Source organism: Paralichthys olivaceus, chromosome 5 (assembly GCF_024713975.1).
Source record: "Paralichthys olivaceus isolate ysfri-2021 chromosome 5, ASM2471397v2, whole genome shotgun sequence".
Taxonomy (NCBI): domain Eukaryota; kingdom Metazoa; phylum Chordata; class Actinopteri; order Pleuronectiformes; family Paralichthyidae; genus Paralichthys; species Paralichthys olivaceus.
In genome coordinates, this window is record NC_091097.1 from 12,395,118 (window position 1) to 12,421,051 (window position 25,934).

The following is a 25,934-nucleotide window of genomic DNA, read 5'->3' on the forward strand; positions in this document are numbered from 1 at the left end:
GATGATTAAAATTCAATCAGACAAATAACATAGTTAAATCCAATTTATTCAACATGGTATGGTATAATTTGATGTGGGATACTGATATAAGAATGCCTAGGGACACTATCATGCTGAATAATCAAATTCTGTCATTGCCTTTTCCTTTCTTCACTAATGCATTTGTCTTTGCTGCCCTGCCTTCCCTCTACTCTCAGAGAACTTCTACCTTCGAGGTCTCCCGTCCCAGCCTCCTCTCATCTCAGCCAATCACAGTCTGCCACCAATGTCCAGGGCAGGTTCAGGCCACTCTCAGGGGTCCTGCAGCAGAGACAGAGATGCAGGGGTGGGGACGGGGCTACATAAGGGTCTTAAAGAGGGGTCTGTCGAAAGAGGAGTGGTACCTGTGAAGGACAAGGAGAGGTCCAGTAGCAAACAGGAGGCAAAGGAGAGACATCAGCAGCAACAGCACCACAGCCACCAGCCACCCCAGCCCACACACCACCACCATTCCCACTCCCATCAGCAGCACCCACACTACCCACAGCACCCACTGCCCCTGGAGGAGGTCAACAGTCGGGCCCTGGAGAGGCACAAAGCATCACTAGCAATGGAGTACAGCAAGGAACATCCACAGAGTATGGGCAAACCCCTCAGTGCCTGCTTGCACAATGGCAAGATACAAAATGGAGATACTGGAACTGGGGCTGGGGCTAAGGCCTCCATGACCAGCTGTGGGGGAGAGGGCACAGCCCTAGGGTCAATGGGAGGTGGTGGTAGCGGCCAGGGCAGACATATGGGGTCCAGTGGCATTAGCCGCTGCACCAAAGAGGGGGTAAGTGGGGAGATGAGAATTAGTGAACAATCTTCGGACTGTCTGGAAAGGGGTCAGGCACAACTCCACCACTCTCTGTCCTACTCTGTACCCCCACCCTTACACATGGGTTCTGCTGCAGGTGGGGCACACCCCCATCCGCATCCTCACGCTCACCCCCATACACATCCTCACCCAGGGGGCTTCCACTGCCTTCAGCTTCACCCCAGCCACCCACACCACCCACATCATTCCCACCATACACACCACCATCCAGACTTCTTCTGTCCGCCCCCTTCTGCTCCTCTAGCCAACCCTGCTTCACATGAGAGGGGGGCAGCCAATGTGGGGCGAGAGCCTAAAATCACAGGACCTACATTTGTGCCATCTGTGGCAGATCTGGGGGACAAAACTAGTGGGCCATTCCAGCTTGGTAACCCTGACTGCCATGGTGTGGGCAATGGAGGGGGAGGTGGTAATGCCAAGGAGAAGGTAATAGAAAAGAATGGAGGCAGTGGGCATCATAATAGTTGGCATAGAAAACAGCAACAACAGCACCAACAACAACAACAACAACAACAACAACAGCAACAGCAGCAGCAGCAGCAGCAGCAGCAGCACGCTTACAGAAAAGCAGAGAAGGCTCCAGACTGGATGCAGTCCCATCACCAACATCTTCAGCCCTCACAGCTTCCTCCACCTCCCCAACAGCAACAGCCCCCACATCCCCAACAGCAGCACCAGGTAGTACGATCACGCAGTGCTGAGTGTATCAACAATGGTGTGGACATGGATGTTTTCAGATCCTCGCTGCCCCAGGGGCCCAAGGCTGGACACTCTGTCTCTCATTCTGTAAACACTTCCCCTTACAGAGACTGTTCCCATTCAGGACCCCCACCTAATGCCTCACCACTTGGAAGTAAAAGCATGGGTCAGCATAGTGGGGCTGGAGCAGCCCATGGCCCTAGTCCAGGAGGTAGCTGCTCCTTACAGAGAGATGGTCAAAAGGTAGCCAGGATACGCCACCAGCAACATGGCCGGCCTGGCCCTGAAGCTTCTTCTCCTGCAGACTTGAACCAGGGGACAAGTCAGGAGATGAAAAGAAAGATGGACATGTCTCCGTATGGTTACAGCAACAGCAGTGGGCAGCACCACCACCAACAGCCCCAAGTGCCACCCTGGACTATGAGGCCCCCCCACCATATGTCACAACCCGAGGAGGAGCAGAGGAAGTCCTACATGGAGTTAGGAAGCACTGGTGTGCAACACTCGCAGCAGCAGCAGCAGCAGCAGCAGCAGCAGCAGCAGCAGCCGGGTATGAGCTTGCCTCCTCCCCAGCCTCTCCCTGCACCTCCCCTCAGTCAGCAACAGCAGCAGCCTGAGCCCCAGGGTCAGACCCAGGGGGAGAGCAGTGCCATGAAAAGCTTACTAAAGTACAGCAACCAGCAACAGCCACTGCTCCTTTCCCAGAAAAGCCCATTTGGGGGTCTGGGAAACCTCAAGTCAGGTCCTGCTGGTGGGAGTTGTGCACTGCAGGGCAACAAACAGACTCTACCTTCCAGGAAGGGCCCGGCCAATGACAACGAGCGCCCTGATTACAGTGGACGGAGCCGAGATATTGGGGAAGCAGGTCATGGAGAAAGTGAGGTGCGACAGCCACCGGTGGGAATTGCAGTGGCGGTGGCCAGACAAAGGGAGCCAACTTGTCGCTCAACAGACGGTCATCCCAACAGCCGGCAGGGCAGGGTACATCCTTCTGTGAAAGGTAAGCAGTCAGGGTCACTGCCTCATAAACAAGATTTTGTTTGTGTGACCTAATCAGGACCTACCTGTTGAAGAATATGACTATAAAACCAGATTTAAAAAAAAAAAACATAAAAAATTCTGTTTAGTTATTCTCAGCTTTTATTTTGTTTGCCCTTCAACAAAATAACACTTTTCATAATTATTAATTGTTGAATCTCAAGATGAAAAATCTAAGTAAAAGAAAGGTTGTTATTACTAATATCACATCATATGACAATTCCTAAATTTGCCTAAAAAAAAGCAAAACACACAATTATGTTTATTTAATTTAGCATGTCCAATCAAAAATAAACTCTGAAGCACCATTATTATATTTAAATCTTAATATAATAATAAAATATTAATATATTAAATGTGCATTATCTTTAACAGATATGTGTCTTTGTTAGGACTCCTTACCCATTTGTCCATGTCCATTAAAAGTCCTAGCATGAATTGTCAACTGATTTCATGTTTGAGGAACAAATACAGGAATGATAAGTATTAGGCCATAAAATAGAGTGTATTCAAAAAGGTGGCTTTAGAAAAGCAGAGTCAAATATCTGTTGGGTGGAACAAACTAATGAGCACATTATCTCAAGTCTCTTGTGAATCACAACAGTGTTTTGAAAAATGGTGTGAGACTTGGGAATAGGTCTACACCAAGAGACAAAGCAGTGAAAGCTAATGGTTAAGTTAATGTTTGTCTCACAGGACTGCCCCGCTCCATGTATTCTTCAGATCCCACCACAGAGGAGGAGAGGAAGAGGATGAGTGGGGAACAGATAGGTCTAACTTGTTTGGACAGAGAGAGAGATCCATACATCAGGTGAACGACTGAAACCATTCCTTCATATACAACTCAAGTCTTCAATACCCTGGTTTTCGTTTTGATTTCTTGATCTTTGTCTCTTCCTGATATCAGGGATAATAAGGAAAGGGTGGAGTTTGCAAGGATCCATCCCTCTAACAGCTGTCACGCTGACCTCACCTCTCATCTCATGGTCCCAGGCGGGACTTCCCTCCAGTCTGGCCAATTAGGAGATCCTGCTGCACATTCTGCTCACCATCATTGGATGCCAAGAACTGGGAGTCCATCACTCTGGATGAGTGGTCATTCTTATGGTAAGAGGATATTGATATGTTTGGCCTTTATTGATAATCATATGTTGGCAATAATTTCAACATAAGCATCTTCCATTGGAGATTAACCAACAGTAGTCACAGTATGGTTGTAGCTGTTTTTTTACGAGGAATATGAGGGTTACATGATCTAAACTGTCATCCTTTAATAAAGCAGGTATAGGTCATACAGCCCTGCACCAGAATCTGCCCCCAGGTTTCTCTGCAGCCATGCCAGGCCCCCTGCAGCCGGTTTTGCCTCTGCCTCAGGATCCCTCTGGCCAGCTGGTTGTCCTGCCCACTGAGCCCCCTGCCCATCCTGCAACCCATCACCTGGGTATGTCATACCCCTTATCTCTCCTGTAAAACCAAGCTTATTTTTTATTCCACTTAAAACAAATGAGTCTTAATTTTAACATTTGTCCTGTCAATAAAGGTGCAATGCCAAAACATACCTTAAAAATGGATGTCCCTAACCTGTGTTTTATGCCTATGCTTCCACTGAGGCAGCATGTGCATGTGTACTGTTCCAAAATCTCCTGCTCACCATCTGCTTGGCCCAACAGGAATTGTGCTCTCAACGGGTCAGGGTGCACCCACATAGGCTACACACAAACACTCACACACACCTGCATGTATACACTCGTACCACACAAGCAGGAAAAGGAAGTGTGAGAGTACAGGAAAGAAAAGCTTCTCAGCAGTCCTAGTGGACACATATTCGGTGAACAGGCTGCAAAATTTAATTAGCCCACAATCTTCAGCGTTATGTTTCCTGCTGCACTCCACAGGAGTTTCAGCTGAGAGAGGACGTGCATCAAGCTTTCCCACAGGAAACATTTGCGTGTCCAACTTTATGTCACTGAACAAGGATTTTTGCAATGTCTCAGCAAAAAGGGTGGAAGAGTGAGTCAAATTGGACATAACTGTTTATGGGAAAAGTCCATTAAATACAGAGAATAGAAAAATGCCAGTTTTGCTCATATTACTGTGTGGGCCTATTATTACCCAAGTGGGACCTCTGTCATAGCAGCAGCATCTTTAAGTTGTACTAGTCCTCAAAGCCACATATTGAAAAACATTGTCCAATCACAGACATGGGAACCAAGCTTCCTGCTGAGCTCTTTCGTTGACCCCCTCCTGTGGTTTGTCCGGGCAGGTGGGACTTTTCGGCGAACAGGCTGAACGGAATGCTCCGGCGAGACAAACCCGCTTACCCACCCCAGTATTTTGACCCCTAATCAGTCTATAACCGTCATCTGTTCGCATTTCATCATTGTCATGACTTTTTCACTGCATTCCAGCAAATTCTCTAGGCAGTTCTTAAGAGACAGCTTTCCGTTGTTCAGAGCAGGAGAGAGTGTGGGATTAGTGTTGCCTGGGGAGATGTTGTGGGAAGTCGAAAATCTCATTTTTTATCTTTTTTTAAAGATTTGTCGTTATAATAAAATGTGAATTCAATGATTTTTAAATGATCCATAATGGTTTCAGTATTTGGAAATGTTGTGTGGGAGGAAGATAATGAGACATATGGATAAAACACTGTTGTATTGGTGTTGATGTGTATGAAAAGTGTTGTTTTTTTTAGTTCTAAGGTAGCCTCTGTCACATTCCTCCTCCTTTTTTCTCATTAGATGTGATGGAGCAGCAAGGGCTGTGGCCCCCTGTGTACGGCGCCCGGGGCCCACCCTCCCACATGCAACATCCTGCTGTGTACTCCCGATCCCAGTTTCTACGGCAACAGGAGCTGTATGCTCTCCAGCAGCATCAACAGCTCCAACATCAGCATCAACATCAGCACCAGAGCCACCCGTCACAGCAGCTACAGCCTCAACCTCAACAGCAGCAGCAGCAGCAGCAACAGCAGCAGCAGCATCACAGAGCTACACATGGCATGGACATGCAACATCAAGCCTCTCACAATGCACAGGTGATTACACAGTCAAAATATACAAGAAACAAGAGTTTAATCAACATAAGCTGCCAAAGATCTGTCTATACAAAATAGGACAAGTCTCAAATAATCAGCGTATATTCTCACACAACTATTTTTAATTCCTCTAATGTTTTTCTGGGATATGCTGATTTCCTCACAGGGATAAAGAAAGTCAGTGAATTTAGGCTGCGGAGAAAGTAGCTTTTTATTTTCATGACTAGATTACAATGACGTGATTATTGAATTGCTATTATACAAAATGATTTGCTTAAGATTGACAGGTTGTCTGTAGGACCCTTCAGCCGATGTATAATATTAAAATGATTTCATTTTCAATGTCACAGATGCAGAAGAGGACAAATGAGCCCTCAGTTGAGCTGGAGGAACTCATTTCAGAACCCAGAACGTCCAAACCTGCTAAGCCCTACTCCTATAACCCGCCCCAGAGGAACGCCTCTCCCCCTGGGGCCTGTGCTGCTCACCTGTCCCCTTGCTGCCAGTCCCCCTCCCTGCGAGCGCATCCCAAAAGCACTCCTTCGACACCCTGCCCTGCTCTCAGCCCCGCCACAGCGGCCCCTCACTCACCCGCCATCAGCCCTGCCCCACCACAGATGCCCAAGGGCGCCGACTCTCAGGACAAGAGAGTGGAGGGTCAGCCCCCACAGGTTTATCCAGAGTCTTTGGAGCCTGGTGAGTATAAACAAAAGCACCAATATGCATTCTAGAGTATACAAATCTGCCTTATCATTTTCTAGAATGGTGTAAGCATGAGCAGCACTGACAACATCAGCCTTTCAAAGAACATGCTGTTTGTAATCAGATTAAGATGCAACCAGTTACAAATGTTAAACTGAAGTCTGACACAGTGACAGAATAACGATAGTGAACTCTGTGATATAGCTGTACACCTTGTACATGATACCCAATGTACATGGAATAGTCACTGTTAACAATCAGTTTTTCCTGCTGGTGTTGTTATATTGTGTGCGGGTGACTCTGTTGGCAAGCCCCTGATTGACCGAACAGCTCTAAGCTGCAGAAAATGACTGCCAGATGAGCTGGGGCTTTCCAGTACTGTTACCTCAGTAATGACTGAGAAACACCTCAATAGCAGCCCTCGCCTCTCCTCCACCCCCACGGGCACAGCACTCTCTTCATCATCATTAATGTCGAGCTAACGGCCGGCGCACGCCAGAGGAATTGTGTCAGGCGCCCGGATAAACCAAAGGCCTGGCCCACTTTAAAGAAAAAAAACACTCAAAAAAGGTTGCATGTGGTCCTCTCCCCATCCCACTGCTGGGAGATCAAGGCAGCGTGCTACTTCATTTCCTTTTCCTGTTTTTTCACCCCTCGTGACCTCAAAGGTAGCAAGGGAGTTAAGTTCACAGTGGGCCTGAAGAGCAAGAATTTTAGTTCTGTTCATCACCTCTGCATGTAACAATCTCTTCAAGAAAAATGGTGCTGTCTGTAATGCATCAGATGAAATGATAGATGGTAACTGCATTATATTATATTTTTAATCATGTAGCCAATATTAATGATTCTGTTATCTATTTTTCTTTCTCTTTATAGACTTGCCTCCAGGATACACCTACCCTGCTATTGCCATGGGCTATAGGAGCGGACCTTCCCCTCAGGATGTTCGACTGGCTGAGCCAGCCGACCTGGAAGCAGTCCAAGTGGAGCCTGCTGAGCATGCTCCTGAACCTCTCTCCAGGCTGGAGGAGGAGCTAGACTGCCAAGCGGTGGTCAGGCCTCTTTCAGAGCCACTCCCACCTGAGGAAGCGGGGCAGGAAGAGGAGGGAATGGTGGTCGACAGAGTTCTGGAGCAGAAGGAGGAGGCGGAGGTAGCAGCCAACTTTGTGCCTGGGAAGGAGGAGGTGGAGGAGCAGAGGCCTGCTGAGGAGGAGGTGCTGGTTTGCCCCCCTGCTGAGAGCCCAGTGTGCGAGGCTGCTTCCTGTCCAGTTTCCCTGTCAACAGAGGAGTCTGAAAGGCCAGAGGCTGTCATCACGTTGGAAGAGGAAGATGATGATGGGGCGGTGGGGGAGGGGGCCCAGGTGGAGCAGGCTCAAAAGGTCAACATGCCTGGAGAGCAGGAGCCAGACCTGCCCACCATCTTTGAGCTTGCCCCAGCTTCCCCTGCAGCTGCAGAGCCGCAGTCCCCGGCCCCTGACGGAGCAAAGGACAGTGAGCAGCAGCGCGAGAATGAGATGACCGCTGATGACGCCTCAGTGGAATTTGTGTGTCTTTCCCCAGCCTCAGCTTCCTCTCCGAGCCAGACAACTGTCTCGGTGCCCCACAAACCTCTTGTGCCGTGTTACTGGAGTCTGGAGCTGCTTATTGCTGCTGCCTTCTGCACAGACGTTCCTCCATTTCCCATGTTCCCCTTCAGCACCCCATCAGTTGCTCCATCGCAGCCCAACCCCCACCAGGGTATGGAGCTTCTGAGTGAGCTGGCAGATCTAGAGCTGCAACAGCGGAAGCGCACCTGTGGGAAAAGCCAGGGTGAGGGACAGTGGATCCTCCATTACTTATACACATTATCATGCACACAGGAACACACTCTTATCAGCAGAATGCATTTCTCTCTCAGAGTTTACACTCCTTTTCCTTTGCATCCTCTGTGACAAAGTCCCACTCCCCCCTTAGGCCTTGCCTCGGTCGCTCTGTGTTCCCTCCCAGTTTCTCCTCTCTTCCTGCTGGTCTAAAGAGCCTCTGGTGGATTCGAACATGTCCCCAGAGAAGCTGTCTGCATGCCTGCTTGCCGTTCCTCTTCTTTGGTGTGTTAAAGGCACTTTTATTTCCTAAAAGGCTGTTCTAACGATGCAGAGGTCTCAGGAGAGGGAGAAGAAGCAGGAGGACAGGGCTGAACGGCAAGCAAGGGGTGTACACCTCCCCGTTCTCATTCCCTCTCTCCCTTCCAGCTTTCCTTAGGGAGCTGTTCTCTCTGTCTCTCCATCCTGCCGCTGCTTGATCCAAACGTGCGCACAATCACACGCACGCCCAAACACACATAAAACACACACGCAACCGCAAATACACACTTAAACAAAAAGGAAAAAAAGAAACACACTGGTTGGCATTCCACTCTCCCAAACACAACATGTTACTGAAAGTTAGTGTGTAATCACAAAAGCAGTCGATGTTTTCAGCACCCTGGGGCATTGCCTGGCTAATTAGACCCCATTGTTTTAAAGTGCCTTTAAAAGCTTCCTTGTTTTCAAAGCGCAATGTGTTTTTGTTTTTTTTATTCATGCAAAAGGATGTTTTGTGTTTACCACAGCATCCTAATGCATTTAACTGCTCCCAATAGAGGCTTCTTTAAAAAAAAAAAAAAAAGGTATCAACTGATTCCAGAGTCTGTGATGTTGTCTCTGTGATGCAATACTGTCGGCAGCTCGGAGAAGCGGCACATGTCGCAGCAGTAGTCTTTAACAAAACAAGTACTTAGTAAGGATCATCAGTATTTTTGTTAAATTCCTGTAAAGACATAAGACAGTGTCACATTTCTCCAGCTCCATGATAATGCTGTTACCCCTGCTGGCTGGATATACATAATTTCCCTCAATGTCTTTCTCTCACAATTTATTCACTATATAATATGGTTAATGCTGAATTTAGGAACTACATGTACAATATTTGACAATTAATGTGCACATGTACCACTCACATGCACAAACACCCCACTACATTTCTTGCTTACTTTGACATGAGCATGGACACAGAAGCCAGGGCACAAGCAAAGTGTCTTTAGTTCAGCTGTATTTAAATCGAGCATAAATGTGAATCGAATCCATGTTTATTTTTTCCCTCACAGAAGATGAGTTGCTGATGTTTGACCTCCAGAGTCTTGCTACCCTGGCCACAGCTCGTGCACTGGAGATGGGCACCCAGGAAGGCAGCACTGCGGGTTCAGGGCGACACTTCCCCGCCCGCAAGATCCTCAACTTGCGTCGGAAATGCAGCTGGACGCCTCGTAACGAACCAGTAAGTCTGAATTTACGGCGCGCCATTGTTAATGTAAAATGTTGTTTTTAATTTTAAAAATAAATTCTACTGTGTACTTCAGGTTTGCCCGGCCAAAGGTAGCATGGAAACAATGGATGGTCCTGAGCTTGCAATGCGTGTAAAGTTGGCTGAGCTACAGCGCCGCTACAAAGAGAAGCAAAAGGAGCTGGCCAAACTTCAGAGGAAGCATGATCACCAGTGAGTGGGACCTTATCCCCCTTTACCTATGGCTTATTTCCACCCCTCACAATAAAAGTGCAATTCAAACATCCTTTTTCGCTGAGGATTCCTTTCTGTGTTATTCCTGTGTTCTTTGCTGTGCTGACCTTTGGTGTGTAGTTATATTATGTATCTCAGGAGTTCCTCTCTCTGTCCTTTACATCTTGTATGTGCAAGCAGGAAGGAGGAAACCCCACGCAGCCCAGCGCGACGAGGACCGGGTCGGCCAAGGAAGCGGAAACCCACCCTCACCACAGGTCCAGTGTCCTCATCAGAGGGCCAAAGAAAAGTCAAGTGAGTGTCGGCCAGCCCGTCTATGCTGGCTGGATGCAGTCCAGTGCTGCCTGATAAGCCCCTCTGTGCCACTGGCATACAGGACTGGCTTCTCACTGGCATAAACAGGAAATGGGGGAATACAGCTGAACCACTTATGGAAGTCCACTTCTGATTAATTAAACACTGATGTTTATTGGTGCATGATTGTTTTCAGTTGCATGTATGTGAGAGTAAAAAACATTTGGTGTATGTGTGATATGTAAACGATACATACCCATGACTCTGATGAGGTTTCAACACGGCAAACTGTAAACCACAGTGGCATTACTTCGGTGCATGTCTAGCTTAGCTGGGCAGTGTTCGAAGGTGGGAGGGGTGGCTGGCTGGCTGGAGGGAGATGACAGGCAGAGGATGTAATTAGAGTACTGTGAATTCTCCTGTAATCTGTCCCAGCAGCAGGAATGTGACACACCACTGCCATTACAGCCCCACGGGGTCACCGGGAGTCCAAAGGATAATGTGACGATCAGACAGTCCAGCCACTCGAACTGACATTTAGAGCTTTCATACAACATGTGTGTGTGAGAGAAAAAAATAAATAAAGCAGGTTGTGGAACGCGGTGAGATGAACAGTAGAATAAGGGGGAAATAGGGGGAATATTAAAAAAAAGATTCACGGATATGCAAGAAACAAAAACCCTACTTTATTTCAAAATATGCTGTTGACATTTTAAAAGTTCAAGTGTCAGCTTTAGTCAAAACAGGGGTATCAGCGCTGTTTGTGTGTGGCACGGGAACTGATAAACCAAACGGGCCTCGGGGATAAAGGTTTGCTGTCAGGCTTCAATTAGCCTTGTCGTCAGGGTTTGGAAAGGCTTAGAGCACTAAATGTCACCTCGCAGCATTCTCGCTCCCTCCATCTTCTCCTCCCTCTCTCCGTTTCTCACTGTGGTTTCTGGGCAACGGTCCATAGTGTTCCCAGCTGCCCCTCTGCAATGTCACCTCCACTCTCCTTCCGCCCATGCACCCCTGCCCCCTTGCCAGGCCAGCACTGATCGGAGTGGGGACGCTGATGCTGGGTGACAATGACACTCAAATGAAAGGGTAACGGGCCAGGGCCCTGCAGCGAAGGGTGGTGGAGGGGAGGGTTGGGGCCCACGCGGGGGGGTTGTGGTGTCGTGTTGTACAGTAAACTGCAGTGTGACTCTATTGTGTTAAAATTTGAGCCACAGCTCAGACGCCTTTACTTTTCAAGGGATCCAGGCTGTTCTCTGTTTAGTGTCTGCTGTGTGTGTGTGTGTGTGTGTGTGTGTGCGACGCAGTAGAGAATGACATGACACTTCTGAGCAAGGAACAGGCAAGCAGACTGGGGACTGATTAGCTCCATGTTGCGTTACATGGCAGGGTTACGTAAAAACGTGTACTGCACCTGCCACTCATGCCACAACAAGATGCTGATGCTTGGGTGCTATGATGAAGGGCAGTGGGTCAGTGGGTAAGAGCTCAGCCTATCTCCTTCCTTAGCTTATTTAGCTGGAACCGCAGGGAGTGCGAGTGGCAATGTTGGAGTCAGTGATGTATTCCTGCCTGTCCGCCTGCGCATTCTATGCATCTGTGCATGTGGTTTGGATGCAGCTGTGTGCTTATGAGCATTTATCCCGGCATTGTTTGTTTTTCGTGCGTGCCTCTGTTATGCCTATGGGTAGAGCACTACGGTCCTTTGTGGTGCTACTTTGATTGGGGGGGTGGGGGGGCTGCAGAGAACTTCTGCTTGCCAGCAAACCCTGCTAATCAATTCTGTTTAATTAGTCACTGTACGCTCAGCCCCACCAACCCCCCACAGTGGGGTGGGACTCTGTCACATTGTGTTTGTCAGCAGCGTGAGGCAAGCCTTGGCGGGATCTGCCTCACAGGGACAACTCACACTCCACTGCTGCCTCTGTCGCTCTCCTGTCAGTCAATGGGCAGACATTCCGACTCCCAGACAATCACCTTCATTCTCCTCACGTTCTGTTACAGACGTACACACACACACACACACACACACACACACTACGATGATCAGATTCACACACAAGGCCAACGGGTTGGGTTTCTGTGATGAATGCGACAAGGAAGCAGGCACATATTTGATCCCACGCAATGTGTAGTCACAGAAATATATGCAGACAAAGACATAGCATGAAATTCTGGATATACTTTATTTACCTATGTCACATTTAAAACACTGCTTACTCTGTAAAATTCCGAGGCTGCACGCTCACCAGGAGAAGGGAAGTTAATCTTTTGTTTGGACATGGCCAGGCTCATGTCGGTGTGGTCTGTGGGCACGCTTCCAGGGGGAAATTCAAGGGGTATTTGGAGTGGCTGGCCTGTGATGCTGCTCAGCGTAGGGGAAAGAGTGTGCCACAGTGATGTGAAAATGCAACTAGAGAGCTACGATTTTCACTGAGAACAATGGTGCTGCAAACAAATGCTATGCCCTCCAACCGTTCAGTGTATCTTTCAAAGCTATGCAGTGCTTCACAGGCCGCAATGACACTCCCTAGATGTGGCGTTAAGGCTCATTATGCCACACTGCCCTCAAACAATCCCAGGGTCCTTGTTAGATCCCAATTTTTCAAGTGTGTGGCTCAGACACTGGGCTCTCCTTTTTTTCCTTTTTGTCATTCTGTTCATCAGACAGAGAAAGGAGAGTTATCAGATCCCACAGAGAGGTGACTCAACTCTGTTTTCCCCTGTGATGTTCTACCCCCTCTTTTTCTTTCATACTGCCACCATTTTTCTCTAATGAATGCATCTCCCTTGTTTTGACTGGCAGGTCCATGGGGGTGGGGCTTGCCCTGTCGCCTGAGGACCTCGGAGCGGGCGGAGACAGCCAGAGAAGGAAGAAGAGGCTGTCCAGTCGAGGCTTTGAGAGACTTAGCAGCTCACAGGTTAGGGTCCCCTTGTCCTCCTCCCTCTTGTCCTCTGTGCAACTAGAAATGAAACAGGGCCGTCTTTGTTTCTTTGTATTTGATATACTCTTTTGTTGCACACGATTTCTAATTAGGTGCTACCCCCAGGAGTCAAATCCTCTGCTCTCCATATTAATATCTCTTTTTCATTGAGGCTTCTGCTGTTCCTTTTTCTTTTCTGTGTGGGAGCAAATGAGAGTCCTCTCCCTCTGACGTCCTGATGCTTTTGCAGCTGCTGTGACCGGGAGTGTAACCGGCCCTCTCTGGCTCTCTCATCTCTCTCTGTTGCAGCAGATAAAAGTGCAGGGCTGCAGAAAAAGCAGTCTTCACAGCGTGCTCAGCTCCAAGCTGGCCAGCGATGTGGCTCAGCTCAAACAGAGAGCCCAGGGGAAAAAGAATCTCTCAGGGACTGGCTCCAGGGACAAGGAGGTTTCGTCCTGCAACTCTAACCCCAAGCACAGACACAGAAGCCAGGGCACAAACAAAGTGGAATCCCGACGAGAGTCAGGGGGACAAAGTGACACAGGTAGAAATATAGATTGTGCCCCACGCTGCTTTGTTCAATTATTGAATTCTTGATGTTCCACCAATATTCCTTAACTCACATTTGAACTGTGATTTGTTTCGCAAACTTTCTTAGCAGCCAGTGTTGACAGCGGCCCTCAGGAGAGCTGGACTGGGCAGGTGCGACATGGACGCAAAAAGGAATCCACCACCATGACACAGGGTTCCTCCTCCTCCAGATCGAGGATTCTCCGTGGCCACAGACAGGACGCCATGGCAGAGGGAGAGAGCTCCCCTGCAGAGAGTGACTCCTCTGATCAAGGTGAGACAGTGAAGACAGAGAGTTTCATATGAGTCTTGCATGTATGGTCACAGGTAATGAAACTGGCAACCCATGTCAGTGGTAAACAATGTCCTCAAAGCAAACAAGAACCGGGCATGTTTTTTGGCTTTAACCCTTACTATATGGAGCATAAATGGTTCCTGTATTAACACTTTAGATTTCTGGCTCTCTCCTTTACTACCACTTAAGCCGTTTTCAGACATGACCTGCGGGTAAAGTCCGGAAAATTGGGTCCCGCACTCTTCCTTTCACACATGCACAATGCAGCAGGAGGCAACAAATCCTCTGCATTTAGGAGAGAGGTGGAGCAGCCATTAATTCCGCTGCGGAGATCCCCCGATCATGTTTACAGCACATCTTCAGCTCTAATCACCACAACATCTCTTGACATCTTCACCCATGTCCTCTATGTGTGTGTTACTGCTTTTTCATTGGAATAAATTTGTTTTCATTTGTTTGTTTTTTTTTGCATCTGTTGCGTGTCATCAACCCTAATCTATAGACGGATGAATCAGGGGATATTCCTATTCCCTATTCTATGGAAGTGTTGCATCAATGACTGAACAGCCACCTATGAAGGTTGTCACTCAGTAGAGCACTTACCTCCTCCACCAGTCCCTTCAAATGAAATCAAGCTGCACCAAATTTCACACACTCATAGATATCAGTCCCCTAAATGTTTTTATTCATCAAGATCCATGAATTATTCCCTGGGAAAACAACACCTACACCCATTTTCTTAATAGCTAATCCATTCAGTTGATTGGGTTTAAAGGTTCAGTTTGTAGAATTTAGTGACATCTAGTGGTGAAGTTGCGTGTTGCAGCTGAACACCCCTCACCTCACCCTCCCCTTACAAACAGGAAAGAGAACTCTTGGTAGCCTTCAGTTGTCATAAATACTCAAAAGGTCCAGTTTGAACTACAGTAAAAAACATGGCAGCCTCTGTAGAGAGGACTTGCTAAAGTATTTAAATATAAATCTTCCATTCTAGGGTAAAAACAACTACAATTTGTAAAATTTAGATGATTACACACAAGTGAAAACATCCCTAGGATTAATTATATTAAATTTCTCCCAATAGATCCCTATCACCTACATTGTACACACTGAACCTTTAATCTTGTGTATAGACAAACTTACAAATCAACCAACAAACAATTAAAACCTCAATGGCCGTGGTAATAAGTGCAGTGTCTGAAGCACATGCGACTTGTTTCAACTTAGTAAATAAAGATACAGCCCTTATGTAGTAAACCAGTAGTAGAGTATAATTGACAATTGAATCAGGTGTCCTCTAAAGGTATGCAATGCTACTTTATGTCCAGCTTTAAAAGCAATGTGAGGTGAGTGAAAAGGTGTTGATGAATGTCTTGTAACAGACACGGGTGTGCATGGACATTTGACACCTCAGCGAACAGCCTCGTTGGCTGATCTGGGTTAGATGTGCAGCCACAGCTGTGGACACTTGCCTGTGAGAGGCTCTGACAGCCCTGGAGACTAGCTGACTGGGCCAAAGAGCTCCTTGAGAAAGTGCAGTGACACACACACACACATGCTCACTCCTACACTCCCCAGCACACTGTAGCATGTGGGTTCACACCAGGAAATACCACGGAGGCAAAGCACTTCATAGATCATTTCAATGAACAGTTAAACTATTTACTTATATGCTAATGAAGTGCCTGTGAAATGATGGAGGGGAAGTTAAAGAACTTCACTGGTGGGTAATGACTTCAAGAGCTGGATCTGATAAGCCAAGTGGGTTCATAAAACCCACCTAATAGTAGCATCTCTGTGCTGTATTGTTTTCCATCTCCATTAGATGATGAAGAAGAGGAAGGCAGTTATGATACTGATGAAGGTCAAGACTACAGAGCCCAACCCCACAGGGACGTCACTTCTAGCTCCTCCATGACAGGCCCGAGTCCCTCGTCCGTTGTAAAGCTGGAGGCCAATCAGAAAGCCAGGAACAAAAAACAGAGGCAGGAGCTTTATGGTAAGACCGTCCTTTGAAACTGATTTATGAGTCAACAAAACTGCCCCTCACATTCATGGGGAGCATCTGTTTTGTGTTTCTCCTACTGGCTTGGTCTGAGTCTGTTTCTCTAATTGAACTGCACAGCCTCCCAGTGTCTGTCTGGAGCGGAGGGGGTTGTCAAAGTAAGGGAGAAGCCCCCCTGTAGGATGGGCCTGGCCACTGCAGTCAAAAACCACCGTGAAGATCACAGACTCGAAGGTGTCAGAAGACCGTGTGGATCTCGGTCTAAGGAGCCTCGGTGGGGCGGCCTAGGGACCAGAGGCAAACGCTACAGGAGGAGCATGGGACTGGCCACCTTCCCGACCACCAGTGAGAGGCTAAAGAGGGCGACTCGCAAGAGCACCATGTTAAGAGGGGCCATCAATAAGGTTAGCAAAAACATTTTATAGACATTTAGATATACAGAATAAGAGCAGCTGAATACACTTTTTCTACAATTAGAAAATTCTATAACAAATATCAATAAAAATACCATACATAATAGGCAAATTTAGGCAATAGGCCAGAAAGTATCTTTGAAAATAGTTTAAATAGAGAGAATGTGAGCTGTGGTTGCACGTACTGGAAATATTCTGTTTAGGTGAGCAAGAGAAATGATAGAAACTGCATTAACACGCCCACTCACGTGTCTTCTGCTTATCTTAGCCGAGGTGTGAATACAACCATTCATTAGTAAGAATTCACATTACATGGACGTTGCACTCGGGGAGCTGGCAAAGTGAAATCAGTTTGAAGTCTTGTTCAACTTATTCAGTCATTTGCGTTCACACAAACAGTTTTTGTCTCTCACATTGATAAGCCTCTATCTGGTTAAAAAACTGCTTCTCTACTCCTCTGCAACTGAATAGTAGATGGAGAGAGGAGGAGTGAGCTCCTCATTTACGGGGTAATACTGGCGACTGTCTTCTACGGAAAGTAGCTGACGTTCGTCCAGGAAGTCATTAGTTTGTCTCTGGGGTGCTTTTCTGACAAAAAGTTACTAAGGGGGTGTGAAAAGTTGGTAAATTCGCAAATTTGCCAAGTTGGCAAAGTAAATGCCCCTGATAACGTAATAGAAACAGTGTGAACTATTCAGTTTCAACAGCAACAGGCAATGGGGAAACTCCCAACACTTGGCCGCCTGTAACTGACCAATGGTCTAACTCCATCAGAAACTCAACTCTTAGTCAGTCGTGGACATTCAGGGATGTTGGCTGTGTGTGTTTGGGTTCAGCCAAAACCTTCACTTAGGAACCAGGCACGTACAAACTGCCAAAAATGAATCCAAACGTATGAAAATCTGACCCTTCATACATTCCTTGAACAAATCTGGCGCTATCTCTCTGTTCCCGTAGAACTATTAATAGTGATTTGCAGATTGCACACAGCCCAACCTATGGGAGGAGAGGCTGGGAGAAAAGCTGTGGGAAAGTTGTGGGAGTGGGGGTCTCACACCTTCTACTGTGACAGAGTGAAAAAACATTTCAGATTAAAATGGCTACAGATAGGACATGATACAGGCACTGCAAAGTCCCCTGTGGATAGCTGCTACTTTGAGTTGCACACTAAACAATTTCTTCTTTCTTTCATCACACTTTCTATCTAAACATTTTTTCTTAACCATCCACACATCCATCTCTTCTTCTGTCCATTCCGTCTGTTCCATTCTGCAGCCAAAGGGGAGAGCGGTGAGTCGGCTTCTGGAGAGCTTTGCGGCAGACGAGGGCTTTCAGATGGATGGCAGCAGCTTCTCGGAAGAGGAGGAAGACAGCAACTGTTCATTCAACAAAAGCCCCGAATGTAAGACAATACACTGCATTTCTTGCAATAGGGTTCCCAGCAGCAGATAATGTCCGTGATTTTGAAATATTAATTGTTATGTTTGCTTTTCTTCATGCAGTTCCTAACTGTGTCCTGACCAAAGAGCTGTTAACCGATGGACTGAAGGTGCTGATCTCCAAGGAGGATGAGCTTCTCTACGCTGCCAGGATCCACACTCTGGAGCTCCCAGACATGTAAGCACCTGTGCAATGGTTTAAGTGATGGTTTTCACATCCTTGTGTCGACACCACATTTGTCCGAAAAATCTGTGGCTTTCCAAGTTGAGTTCTTTGTTTTGGTACTCACATTCTGCTGCTCCGGATAATTTCAGGAAAATGTCCAGACTTCAGTTCATGTCTGAAAGCAGTTCTAGATTACTTCCCTCAAATTACAGTGAAATGTTTGTACCTTTGTAAGTGTTAATTCTGCTACAATGACATGAACCAACTAATGCAAATACATCCTTCTAGATTTCAACCAATCATAAGAGCTCATGCACTAGAAGTTTTCTCTAGTATCCAAGTTTTTAGTCTCTGTCTTCCTTACATATCAAACCTCACATCGTCCCCTAGTAGCTCTGGTTATCAATACAGCTCCTCTGGCTCAAGCAGCGAAGGGATGCTCTTACAAAAGCAGAGTGGGAGTAACCTATGACATGGGATCAGGCAAATATAAAACAAGCATCTGGAAAAAACCTCATCTTTTATTTTCTTATCTGTGCTTTTTCTTTAGCTTCAGCATTGTTATCGATGGTGAAAGAGGAAACCGCCCAAGAATCTATTCGCTGGAGCAACTGCTAAAGGAAGCTGTGAGTTCAACCCGCTGCACTAAAACACTCTTTGTTCCAGGAAAAGCTAACACTTGTTTGGTCTTCTGGGTCGCTCAACACTTCTATTTCTCTTGAGCATCCTTCTCACCCCTTTTTGCATTCCTCCGTGTCCTTCCTTTGCTTTCTCTCTTTTAACCTCCTTTGAATCTCAGGATAACTGAGGACATCGAAACCTCTTTAAGTTTATGTGTGTAAGTGTCTGTGAATGTCTGTGGGTGGAATAATCCCACGAACACCTGGATTCATTCAGGTTTTGGAGTTTAAACGGGAGATCGTGTGAACTTTACATCCCTACTGGCCAAAGTAACAGGCTGAAAGACAAAAAATCATCCGATCACACACACACACACACACACACACACACACACACACACACACACACACTATGATCTCCTTTTTGTGCACAGTAGCATGTTTTTTTCTTTGGATGAGATCATTTGTATTTGTGATCCCCTTCTAGTTTCTTATTAAGATACAATTACAGTCATCCCTATAATGAGATATAATTATACATCGGAGAAACCACAGCACATTCTTGGGTGGTTTTCATTTACATTGAATTAACCTGCACTTCCTGGTGTGCTTTGCATCCAGAATGGTAGGTTAATGTTCACTGCTGGAGGTGACCTTTTTATTTTTTTTGACTGAGAAGATATAGGTTTCTGTGGAGTACGGTCTCCGAACACAATGTCGTCATTACTCACATCTTGTCTAACTATGGACATGACTTGTGTTTGCACACAATGGAGTGTCCGGACATGAAGACCCTGGAAGAGTAGAGCAGAGTTTAACTCACAAATGAAGGCAAGATAACAGTGCTGGGCCCTCTTCTAACATGGTCTTGTGATCACTTGAATATACATTTCTGCAACTGTAAACATATTTTGGAACCAGCTGAAATGTCTGTTATTATGGTTAAGTGCAGCATGTATTGACCTGAGCCGTTTGATTCTTTGTTGAAGGGTTATAGCTAGCATACATTTTCACTGCAAGTCCTGAGCACTCAATAGCCATACCCATAAAGTTTTCAATTAAAGCAGAATGAAATACTCAGCACATCATGTACACAAATTTAAATGCCAATATTTTTTAGATTAATACTTTGTCCCTGGCGCATTGGATTCAAATACAATTCCTATCACTTTTATTTTGATCTTTCGAACAAAATCATAAAAGAAGTCCAGTATCTTATTATTGTTTTAATCTGTCTATTGGCTAAGACTTATCATAGCATTTAACTGTCCCCAAGATCAATATTCATCAGGTTAGTGTTGTCCTGCAATTAAAGATACTCCCCTTCACAAATTCTATCCTTGCATCCTTGTACTATTTGAAGGCTTATCTACGTCTATTTCCATTGATGTACACTTGCTCATATTATCTCACTTTCTCTGCTGGAAGTTCTACACCATTCAAGCAGTTCTAGTCTTATCTAAACACTCATCTGATAGCAGCTGGCTCTAATTATGCCATACTTCTTGTCTTTAAATTAGCTCAAAAGCCATTTATATGACACCAATACCCCTATTTTCACTGAACTCCTTCTTCCAAGCCCATGTGTCCCTCCCACCCTCTACCGCCACATCCACACCTCATCAGTCAAAGGGTCCCTTGCCATGGCAACAGTAAATGAAAGCAACCTGAAAGAGCCCCCACTGAGTGGCGGATGCTGGGGCTGCCTGCATTGTTGGAGGGAAGATCTGGCAACCTGCAATCACAAGCCCTCTATTCAGGCCCTCTTTAGTATTACTCAGCAAGTCAGGATTTACTGCATCATGGCTTCCGTTCTTTTCAGCCCTGACTGGCACATTGGCATGAGATAAGTGCCGCTTGGAAACGTGGCACAGTGGCTGCCCATGCACAATGCTCCATTGCTCTCACAGTGTATGTGTGTGTGTTTATGTGTATGTGTCTGTCTGTGTGTGCTTGTGTGCAGCATGTAATGAATCTTAATCATGTTTTGGTCTGGCTTTCAGGTCCTGGATATACGTCCAGAGTCAGAGGCTCTGCTCAGCGAGGGAACCAGAGTGTGTGCTTACTGGAGCGAACGCTCTCGCTGCTTATATCCAGGCTATGTCCGCAGAGGTGAGACATCAGATTTTTCCATCTCTGTTTTTCCTCAACTTAATATTTTACTGCATGTACATACAATTGTTTCCTACATGTGACAGAGTGCAACTTTGGTCCTTATAGGTGCTTCATCTGATGAGGGGAAACAAGGAGGGGTGATGGTGGAGTTTGATGATGGAGACCGAGGGAAGATTTCTCTCCCAAACATCCGCCTCCTGCCTCCAGGATACCAGATTCACTGTGGGTGTTTCCTCTCTTTGTGTCTAGGAATTTGTCCTTTTATGTTACAATGTATTGTCCACCTGTTACTAAATGCTAATAATATTCTACCCCCTTCTCCTCTAGGTGGGGAGTTATCTCCTGCCCTGCTGGTATCCAGCGGGACAACAACCAAGAGAAGCTCCAGTCTTGAACAGGCCCCCATCAGTGACAGACACTCTGACAGACTCAACACTATGAACTCTCTAACAAGTAGTCAAACGCTAAATGTTCACAAAAGAAGACCGGGTAAGGATGAGCACCAACTATTTTATTATAAACTTCAAAATTTGATTTAGTATTCTTACATTTAGTGAAACATTTTAATAAATGTTTTATAGCTCCACGTAATGTGGAAATATTCCTTCTCTAATATTCTCTCTATTTAATTTGAAAAGCATGATCTTGTAGAAAGATGATTTATTTTTTTAGGTTTTGAATAGTTATGCTTATTCACTCTTAGTCAGAGAGGTGTTATTTCCAAGTAGCTTACTTGTAATTGTTGTGGTTTCTTAGTACATATTCATGATATTAAGAAGGATTCATAATTTTGTGTCAATTTTGTGTGTTAATCATGCACACAAATTGGGGTGGGATGATAATAGTAAAGTCATTATATCGCTGTCACAGTGTCAACATAAACTCTATATATCTGTAATAAAGAAGCATTAGCTTTACAACAACAGGACATATTGTGGGGCCGGTGTATCGGACTGTGTGGCTAAAACATATTATATATGTTTTCTTCATTTAAGGGAGACCAAAGGGTTCTGGGAAAAAACAAAAGCAACAGCAGCAACAAGCTGAGAGTGCCAATAAAAATCCTTCACCTTTCCTGGGTTGGCCCTTATTGGCCAACACCAGAAAGAGGACGTCCGACAATCTCTTTCAACTCAATGGGGTACCCAGGAAGGTCTTAAGAGGGAAGGACGATGACCGGTTTCCTTTGCCTCAAACCCAGCCACCGGCTTCCATCCCAGCCAAGGGCCTTTTTAGTAGCAGTTCCTTTGAGGTAGACTCATTTAGCAGTATTGCAAATGGCTACTCCTCCTTTTGTACTCAGTCTACAGGTCCAGATTTATCTCTGGGCCCCAGAAGTGGACTGTATGGCCAGAAGCGCAGACAAGATGAGCCGCCAAGGGGTAGGAAGTCTGGACAAGAGTTCCTTGTCAAGTTAGATCATGAAGGAGTGACCTCCCCCAAGACAAAGAACAGCAAGGCTCTACTGTTAAGAGGTGGATCTTCCAGTGTGAGTAGTATGCCCACGACAGAGGCCTACTCGCACCCAGTCCTTTTGGTTAAAGACAATAAAAAGGGTGGTGCCTCCAGGGTCGAACTTCTACTGAAAGGTACCACACACCAAAGAAAGCCCTCCCCTTCTCTGCGTCTGGGGGAGTATGGCGATTTGGGCTTCAGCTCCCACCGAGACTGTCACAGCTCCTACTCTGATCTGGATGATGATGATGAAGAAGAAGAAGAGGAGGAGAGGAGGAGGGCTGCACTGGCTGCAGCCTCAGGAGGACTAAGGACACCTGGCAGTTTCCTCTCTCGTCTCTCTGTCTCCTCCTCCTCTTCTGGTTCTTCTAGCTCCTCCTCTTCAGGCTCTCTCTCCAGTTCCAGCCTCTGTTCCTCAGACAATGATTCATCCTACAGCTCAGAGGATGAGGACAGTTCTACTCTAATGCTGCAGAGTTGTCTGTCTTCCCACCGGCGGCTCCTCCAACCGTCTGAACCCACTACGTCTTCAAGGTCACATCAGCAATCCTTTGTGGCCAAAGCTGTTGCTGTTTCCAATACTAAAGGTGGCACGACAGATCAGATGTCCAACAGCAAGTCTTTAAAGAGGAAAGATTGCAACAGCTCCACCCCTAAACCTAAGGAATTCATGAAGAAACCAAGGATGCTTACTGATGATAACTCATTTATTCCGAGGCCCAAGATGTCTGTATTCCTAGCAGGCCGACAAATGTGGAGATGGTCAGGAAACCCTACACAGGTGAGAATAGCATATCCTTGTTTCTACTGCATACAAGTGTAGCAAGGATTTGTGATTTTTTGCTTTGAAAATAACATTTCAGTGAATGTAATATACTAAGTCAATAGAAGTCAAGAAATATCAATAATAATCATAAATTGTCACTTTAAAATATTGGCTAAAGTGTCTGGTTTTCCACAGAGGCGAGGTCTTAAGGGCAAGGCCAGGAAACTTTTCTATAAGGCTATTGTACGAGGCAGGGACACAGTGAGAGTGGGAGACTGTGCCGTGTTCCTCTCAGCTGGACGCCCGAATCTTCCATACATTGGACGAATTGAGAACTTCTGGGAATCCTGGACCTCTAGTATGGTGGTTAAAGTGAAATGGTTCTACCACCCTGAAGAGACAAAGCTAGGCAAAAGGCATCGAGATGGAAAAGTAAGTAATGATGGAGGTTTACACTTTAATAGATGATATTACCGTGCTATTTGTTGCATATTGGACTTTTCAAATTACTTTCTTTATTTGTTGGTTATAATGATGAAACTAAACTTGTCTTTTCATAATCCAGCACGCCCTATACCAGTCATGTCATGAGGATGAGAACGACGTCCAGACAATCTCTCATAAGTGCCAGGTGGTGAGCAGGGAGGAGTATGAATGTCTGACTCGCATTCAGAAGCCGAACAGTACCTCCTCAGACCTCTACTACCTGGCTGGGACGTATGACCCCATGGCTGGTCAGTTGGTCACTGCTGAAGGGGTTTCCATCCTGTGTTGAGCCTCCATGAGGACACTACTGAAGGACTCCTCTGACTTTACCGATATGACAGTTCAGCACTGGAAGACGCAAATTGTTCCTTGGGTATGCCTCAAGGACCCATGGACTAAATGTCAACACCAATGCAGGGCTGTCTGAGGTTACACACTGGAGTCTATTGGCATCTAACTTTGTTAGAAGTGAAGGGGATGTCCATAACTGGTTGATCCTTTCAAGAGGAATAGTAGAAAGTCTGGGTCTTCCTGGGCATCGCAAAATTCAATAAGTGGCGTTTCAATCGTCAAACTAATCTCTTTTTAATAGATCCCATGTGATTGACAGCTTCATAACTGGTTTTAGGATTTATGCTTCCAGCTCCTATCATATGTCACAAAAGGAGAGCTGAGATTGCATTGGACTGTGCGAAATACCATGAGGCTGAAGAGTCTCAGCGGACCAATTCTTTAAAGGTAGCCTTACCGGGGGGGAATGGAAACGAAAGTGAGGCACGGGGCTCTCCCCAAACCTCTTCATTCCAGGGAAGTCTAAAACATGTAAAGGATGTAAAGTTGATGTCTGTAAATATTTTGAAAATTTCCCAATCAAGCCATACACTTCAGTACCTCTCGCCTGTCTTAACTGTTCAGGTGTACATTGTACAGTTCAGTTATTGTATTGTTGTCTGTTGTCTATATGTACATAAAAGCTATTTTATATAGGAGTTTATTGTATATATATGAGATGTATCTTTCCATGTTTGCGATTGATTTATTTTTATATGGGTGTGAAATACATTACCTTGTTTTTCCTTTGCTTTGGGAAGTCAAGATTGGAGATGTTAGTGTTGCACTGCATATGCCCTGCTGAGACAGAGACAGACAGAGCACAGACAAAGACAGAAGGAGTTAGTCTACAACAGGACGAGACACACTTTCTGAGAGAGAGGGGTCATCCTGTTTAAAAATAGGTCAAGTGGCTTTTTGGTATACGTGTTCTGTAACTTTGCATTTTTGTTATCCTATTAAAAAAACAAATGAGAGAAAAAAACAAGAGAAAAAATTATTTATGTACCTCTCAGTTGGTCATCATCACAAGGCAGATCCCAATGGACTGCAATCACGGGTCAAAAATGGTTTAAGAGTAATGATATGAGTGAACCGTTATGACACAATATCTGTGTGTGATGAGTGTCCTGGCATCACTATAATAATGTCCACTCAAATAAATTCTGAACAAGACTGGGTCTTTTAATGAAAATGTGTTAAATCATGTGCGTTGCTCTCACGGATGCATTGGTTCAGCACATTATAACTTACAAAATACCAAAGTGTCTTTAATATCTTTATTTTCTTTATTTAAATTTAACATATGTCACGCACCTGTACTGAACTCAAATCAGAAATCACTGGTAACTTAGAATACTTGTCCTTGCATATACTTGCATATATATTGGCTTTGCATTGTGACAATGGTTTCTTGCACATGTACCTGCAGTTTTGTTTAGTACAAAAATGTGCAGCTAAAGGCCGCCTGGGAGTGTGACTATGAAGGTCAAGGTACTGACAAAGTAAGATGTTGAGTGCTGACAACTATGTTGGAATTAGTATATTTTAGTTTCATCAGCCATCTTTGTCTATTTTGTACAGTACACGCACATACTCAAATGCTAACTGTGAAGGACAATCAGATTCACAAAGCAATGGACATAGAGTAGGTTCACTCAATCTGAAAATTACTTAAGTTTATTTAATTTGTGCCAAGTACATTTTGTCTGGTTTTTGTTTTGTTTATGCAATCTTAAGTATTCTTTGTTCACAAAGTTATTTTTTTTGTTGGCCAACGTTTTATTTATTGTCATTGTTGCTGTTTGTTCATGCCAAGAGCGCTTTATGAGAATGTGACATTGTTTTTATTGGTGTGATGTCGCATTTGCATTTCTTAAATAAAACTGGTCTTGTAGAGGCCATGTAGTGAAAAGAAATAAAGCAACACTGGATTCTTCTCATCCACAATCCTCTGTGAATTAATTATATTATGTTTGGCTCTGTCCCCTTCATCTGACTCCATCTGCCATTTTCCACCAACACATGTATGTTTCACTCAGCATTTTTCACCTATTTTAAAAACTTGATTTTAGAAGATTAAACAATTTTGCTCTGCATAAAAACACAAATAACAAAATCTTCAAAGCACAAAATATGTTCCTACCTTCACCAATGTGGGTGTGTGTGTGTGTGATATGAATGTGGTTGTGTTAA

General features: G+C 45.4%; 1 protein-coding gene across 10 annotated transcripts in view; it reads left to right on the forward strand.

Annotated features, from left to right (window-relative positions):
* The window catches only part of LOC109634322 (BAH and coiled-coil domain-containing protein 1), a 65,767-nt gene extending 40,086 nt beyond the window's left edge, over positions 1-25,681 (forward strand). For 3 of the 10 annotated variants that reach the window (XM_069525421.1, XM_069525423.1, XM_069525427.1), the window contains 24 exons: positions 198-2,558; positions 3,293-3,407; positions 3,504-3,703; positions 3,876-4,037; positions 5,335-5,630; positions 5,981-6,326; positions 7,209-8,141; positions 9,454-9,623; positions 9,706-9,842; positions 10,044-10,157; positions 12,961-13,075; positions 13,388-13,622; positions 13,737-13,922; positions 15,769-15,942; positions 16,069-16,352; positions 17,637-17,763; positions 17,864-17,978; positions 18,517-18,592; positions 20,590-20,698; positions 20,807-20,923; positions 21,029-21,190; positions 21,697-22,937; positions 23,118-23,354; positions 23,488-25,681. In XM_069525421.1, the coding sequence (XP_069381522.1) occupies positions 198-2,558; positions 3,293-3,407; positions 3,504-3,703; positions 3,876-4,037; positions 5,335-5,630; positions 5,981-6,326; positions 7,209-8,141; positions 9,454-9,623; positions 9,706-9,842; positions 10,044-10,157; positions 12,961-13,075; positions 13,388-13,622; positions 13,737-13,922; positions 15,769-15,942; positions 16,069-16,352; positions 17,637-17,763; positions 17,864-17,978; positions 18,517-18,592; positions 20,590-20,698; positions 20,807-20,923; positions 21,029-21,190; positions 21,697-22,937; positions 23,118-23,354; positions 23,488-23,697 (8,222 nt within the window). In that variant the 3' untranslated portion in view covers positions 23,698-25,681. The remainder of the gene's footprint in view (positions 1-197; positions 2,559-3,292; positions 3,408-3,503; positions 3,704-3,875; positions 4,038-5,334; positions 5,631-5,980; positions 6,327-7,208; positions 8,142-9,453; positions 9,624-9,705; positions 9,843-10,043; positions 10,158-12,960; positions 13,076-13,387; positions 13,623-13,736; positions 13,923-15,768; positions 15,943-16,068; positions 16,353-17,636; positions 17,764-17,863; positions 17,979-18,516; positions 18,593-20,589; positions 20,699-20,806; positions 20,924-21,028; positions 21,191-21,696; positions 22,938-23,117; positions 23,355-23,487) is intronic. The other 7 variants (XM_069525422.1, XM_069525429.1, XM_069525425.1 and 4 more) reach the window with 5 other exon arrangements.
* The last annotated feature ends 253 nt before the right edge of the window (positions 25,682-25,934 follow it).